This window comes from Orycteropus afer, unplaced genomic scaffold, assembly GCF_000298275.1.
Source record: "Orycteropus afer afer isolate SDZICR_OR568_19922 unplaced genomic scaffold, OryAfe1.0 scaffold00386, whole genome shotgun sequence".
NCBI lineage: Eukaryota > Metazoa > Chordata > Mammalia > Tubulidentata > Orycteropodidae > Orycteropus > Orycteropus afer.
In genome coordinates, this window is record NW_006921973.1 from 1661003 (window position 1) to 1666802 (window position 5800).

Here is a 5800-nt window from a genome sequence, read left to right on the forward strand (position 1 = left end):
TATATTTAGTATCAACATTTTCTAAATCTTTTTGTTAGTTTGATAGTTTTACCAATATGTAAATTATACAAGATCTTTATGGTGTGGTAATAGAAAAAGTAAATACATTTTTAGGACATAGTAGAAACTAATTAACACTTGTATTTTACTTTTTGAAATTCTGTAGTAGAATAATAATAGAATATGCAGGAAGTTATATTTCAAACCACTGATAAATTAATACTTAGAATAAAAGCTAATTCATTTGGCATTCTATCAAAGTTATATTAACTAGCACATTCACAGCAGTATTTATTGTTCATGAGAATGACCCTTCAAGACACTACACTGTTCTAATTGACTTGCACATCAATCCAAACCAATTAAACTCTGCTTTATTATAACTTTTTTGCAAGAGAGAGAGACAGTGAAAATAAATTATATTGATTAAGCCAAGCAAAGTTTCAAAAACTCACTAACTATAGAGCTTGTGACATTAGTGTGATGCTATGTTTGAAATGGTTTATTTGATACAAAAGCCAGAAGGTACAGGCTCTAGTTCCAGTTCTAATTCTACTTACATGACACCAAGGTAGCTCAATAGCCTCCCTGGGATCCAATTACATCATTTGTATTGTAATTGTGATGATGCTAGACATTTTTAAGACTCCTGATGTTTCTAGAATTTTATACGTGCTGCTGCTGTGTTTCATCCAAGAGATTCTCAAAAAATATTTAATAAAGTAACCGAAGTATTTTATAGCAAGTATTTCTAACTATAAATGAAATATTTATCTATGAATAAGGGACCCTGGTGGTACAGTGGTTAAAGCTCTCAGTTGCCAAACATAAGTCAGCAATTTGAACCCACCAGCTACGCTGTTAGAGAAAGATGTGACAGTCTGTTTTAGGACTCAAGAGAAACTAATTAATACTTGTATTTTACTTTTTAAAGATTTAAAGCCTTGGGAACCCTGTGTGACAGTTCTCCTCTGTCCTATAGGGTCACTATGAGTTGGAATCCACTAGATAGGGGTGGATATCCATGAATTTGCTTCACATATATGAATTTCCACTATGGAAAGGCAATCTGTGCAAAAAAAAAAGCATAAGGACTTGACAGTTGAAAGAGTAAAGAAGACAATGCAATTTAATAAGTTCCGTAATAAAACATAGGAGATCTGGTAGTGTAGTGCCTAAGGCACTTGACTGCTAACCAGAAAGCTGGTGGTTCAAACCCATCAGCCACTCCTGGGAAGGAAGATGGGGCAATTTACTTCCATAGTGATAACACTTTGGAAACCCAAGGAGGGGTAGCTCTAAATCAGGTCTGACTCCACAGCACATAACAACAACAACAACAACATGTTGTTGTTTGCCCTCGAGTCGGCCCTGACTCATAGCGACCCCTCCTTGGGTTTCCAAGGCAGTATCACTATGGAAGTAGGATTGCCCAACCTTCCTTTCGAGGGGTGGCTGGTGGGTTTGAACCGCCAGGCTTCTGGTGAGCAGTCAAGTGCCTTAGGCACTATGCTACCAGAGCTCCTAACAACAACATAATAAAACATAAAGAAAACTGGGTAAAATAATGGTGTTACAAAACCAAAACCACACTCACTGCCGTCAAGTCAGAACGGACTCATAGCAACCCCTCCTTGGATGTCTGAGGTGGTATCACTATTGGAAGTGGATCGATCACCCCATGTTCCTTCTGAGGAGTGGCTGGTGGGTTTGAACCAACCAGCCTTCTGGTTAGCAGTGAAATACTTTAGGCACTTAGGTATAGGTATTAAAACATCTTGTGGGCTTTGATTCTCTCTTACTATATTTATTTCCTCAAATAATTTTCTAACATTGGAAAATAGTAGTTTCAATTTTGTTTGAAAAAGTCATTTCAAAAAAAAAAAATCTTTCTAACTAGACATGTTTCTTTCTTTTTTTTTTTTATCCTGATACTGCTGTCATCTTCAAGGTGTTGATTTTGAATATTAAATATTCAAAATATTAATATTCAGTTTCACATTGATATTAATCCCTAGTAATTTAATAACCAGAGAATCAAAACTAAACCAAAACCACTGCCGTTGTGTCGAATCTGACTCATAACAACCCCCAGTGGGTTTCTGAAGCAGTGAATCTTTACAGAAGTATATTGCCCAGTCTTACTCCCATAAAGTGGTTGCTGGGTTTGAACCACCAACTTTCTGGTTAGTGGTCAAATGCCTTAGTCACTATTCCACCAGAGCTCCTTAACCAGAGGAAATTTGGTATAAATTATCATTAGGAAAAACTGTGATTGTTGGTATGTTTTTAGTGGAGTTGTTTTTGACTCCTAGTGACCCTAGATACAGCAGAATGAAATACTGACTGATCCTTCACCATCTTCACAATCATTGCTATATTTGAGCCCATTGTTGCATCCACTATGTCAATTCATCTCATTGAGGGTTGTCTTCTTTTTTGCTGACCCTCATTTTATCAGGGTAGCTCTGGTGGTGCAGTGACTAAGGCATTTGACTGATGACCAGAAGGCTGGCAATTCAAACTCACCAGCCACTCCTCGGAAGAAAGACTGGGCAATCTACTTCCATAGAGATACTGCCTCAGAAACCCAAGGAGAGGTCGCTTGATGTCCTTCTCCAGGACAAGTCGTTCCTGTTAATATGTTCAAAGCAAAGGAGATAAAGTCATGCCATCTTCTTTTCTAAGGAGCATTCTGACTGCACATTTTCCAAGACAGATTTGTTTATTCTTCTGGAAGTCCATAGTATGTCTGATATTCTTTGCCACCACTGTAATACAGAGGCCTTAATTCTTCTTCATTCTTCCTTATTCATGCATACGAGGTGACTGAATGTACCATGGTTTAGGTTAGCTACACTTTATTCCTCAACTGTGTATCTTTATATTCTGGATATGTGTATTAGTTGGATACAAGGATTGTAAATATGGTAACCAATGTTTTTAATGAACAGAAAGATCCTAAAATGAATAAATGTCTGAGGGAAATGTATACAACAATGCATCTTTATTTATATTTGTAAAAGAAGTATCAATTTCTTAGAATCTGTGGTAAAAGTTGTTAAAACATCAGAAATACAGTATGAGCCAAATACGTTTGACGTTCTCTGGTTTAGACTCCTTAATAAACAAAAACAAAACAAAACACAGAGAAAAGTGTTTTAGATTGTTAAAGGATAGAAAGAGTTTTTCTTGATGAAGGGGCATTTGAAGTAGACTTTATAGTAAAGATTTATGATGGAAATGTGGGTAAATTATGGGAATAATAAATTGTGCTATTGCCTGATGAGGACTTCCACTGTTTTAGATAGATTTCTCTTGTTACAAAATGGGATAATACTATTTAAAACACAAACATCACCACAATACTTCTCTGCTTTAAAATATTCTGCTTTCATGTAAAATTGCCCCCAGAAAAAATTTCCATAGTACATAATTAATCATACTTAGCCTCCTCATCTCTTGCTATTATCATCCCAAGGTACCCAAGGAAAAATCAGTCTTCAATATGAGATAGTGTAATTAAGTGGTAAAGGTGTGCACTGCAGACCATAATTGTATAGAAATGGTAAAATGATACAGGTGGAAGTTATCAAGGGATGCTTTGTGTTGGTCCAGGAAAATGAATTTAATCTTCAAGATAGATAACATCCATTAATAAAAGGGGAGAAAGAAAACTTTTTAAATCAAGAAGATCTGGTGTGTCACGTAAGCACAGACATAAAATTAAGAATGCCTAGCTTGATGGAGAGATGACTTGCCTGGGGGGGGAGAAGCAACAGACTTCAGACTTCGATGTCACTATAAAAAGGGGAAATTATAGATGTGTAAGTAGAAGAATAAAATAATAAATTTATTTTTTAGGCAGAGTTGCCTGGCAGATATCTCTGACCCCTCAAGGAAAAATCAATAAATAAATAAATAAATAATGTTTTTGCAAATCTTGCTCTTATGGAGCATATCCTTGACGTATCTGGGATAGAAAAAGTGATTGTCATCAAGTTTATTCTGATTCATAGTGACTGTCTCAGACAGAGTAGAACTGACTCATAGAGTCTTCCAGGCTTTAATCTTTACAGAAACAGACTGCCTTGTCTTTCTCCTGCAGAGCAGCTGGTGGGTTGTTGGTTTGGGTTGCTGGCCTTTGACTAGTAGTCAAATGCCTTAACTGTTGTGCCAACAGAGCTATGTAGGGTAGAAGCAGTGACTCTATAAGACTGATGCTTTTGACAAAAAAAAAAAAAAAAAGGTTTCATTATTTTCCTGGGAGATTTATGCTTGATTACAGGGAAGGAAGGTTGTGCAATCTACTTCTGTAGACATACTGCCTCAGAAACCCAAGGGGGGGTCACTATGAGTCAGAGACCATTCAATGGTACATAGCAACAACAATAAAGGGAAGAAAATGGAATTGAGAACAAAGGAAAAAATGTTCTCCTTTTTGCTTAGGATGACCTCTGATGGCACAGTGATTAAGACATTTGTCTGCTAACCAAAGATTGGTGGTTCTAATCCAGTAGCCACACCGTCCATAAAGATTTACATCTTTGGAAATCTTGTGGGACAGTTCTATTCTGTCCTAAATGGTCAATATGAGAATCAACTTGATGGCAGTGGGTTTGGTTTTTGCTTTGGTTAGGAGTGTGTATTTTTGGTATGTATCAGATACTAGACCTTTCAGTGACATTTTACCCTCAAACATCTATTAGTATAGGACAGCTACTCTGAAACAATAGAACATTGTAAAGTCTGACAAGGACCTTGAAACAAAAAAGCATTGTAAAGTCTGATTTAAATACTAAAATTAATGTTTTCTTTGTCAGGTAACAGAAACACGAACTGGTCCTCTTGGCTGCAGTAACTATGACAACCTAGATTCTGTCAGTTCTGTTCTGGTTCAGAGTCCTGAGAACAAAATTCAATTGCAAGGTATGTATGTAAAATTTAATTAATTCTGCAGGAGCTTGTTTGACGCTTACCCAGTTATGATGTCTTTTCTAGTTGTTTTTTTTTTTTTTTTAATAAACAAGCAGTATGTATATTACTAGGCTACTAAAACTCTTATAAGTCCTAGTTTCCTGATTTTTTACCTTATAAAAACAATATAAGGGGAAGGCACACTGCTAGATAGAAACAAGTATTGATATGGGTGAAGGGAAGGGCAATGTATTAAATGTGAGTGATCAACTTGGTGACATTGAGAAAGAGGAAGACATAGAGAGGTGCATGGGAGGTACATGCAACAAACATAAATCCTTTTGTACTACAGTACTGTGTTGTCAGTGATGGCAAATATTGATAAATGGGTGGACAAGATGAACAATTAGGTCTGTCTATGCAGGGAGGAGTGTGCCCATGACCATGTATAGGGTTGGAAGACAATGTTTCTATAAGTGTATTGTATGTTTTGTAAGAATTTCCAGGTATATAGTAGTGCTGACAAGGAACAAGGTTGTAGTCATTTCTTGGCCACAGCTAGCTAGCTACCCAGAGGAAGCAAGTAGCTGGACCTATGCACTCAGGACCATTGTTGGAGGGGACATGAAGCTCAATTGGCATAACAAACTACAAAAAACATTGTTCCACATCCTATTTTGGAGAGTAGCTACTGGTATCTTAAAAGTTTGCAAGACCATCCAGATGCAATGATGGGTCTCTCCTCATCCAGGGGAAAGAAGAATGAAGAAAACCAAAGACACATGGAAACCATTTGTCCAAGAGACTGGTGTATTTTTTGTTAGATAATTCAATAATGCATGTTGTATTCTTAAGAACTCTGAAGAATTATATGCGATTTGTG

General features: G+C 36.6%; 1 protein-coding gene across 1 annotated transcript in view; it reads left to right on the top strand.

Annotated features, from left to right (window-relative positions):
* Positions 1 to 5800, top strand: part of BRINP3 (BMP/retinoic acid inducible neural specific 3) — a 733775-nt gene that overhangs the window by 452028 nt on the left and 275947 nt on the right. Inside the window, exon 4 of the mRNA XM_007953312.2 lies at positions 4824 to 4929. Within this exon, the coding sequence (XP_007951503.1) occupies positions 4824 to 4929 (106 nt within the window). The remainder of the gene's footprint in view (positions 1 to 4823; positions 4930 to 5800) is intronic.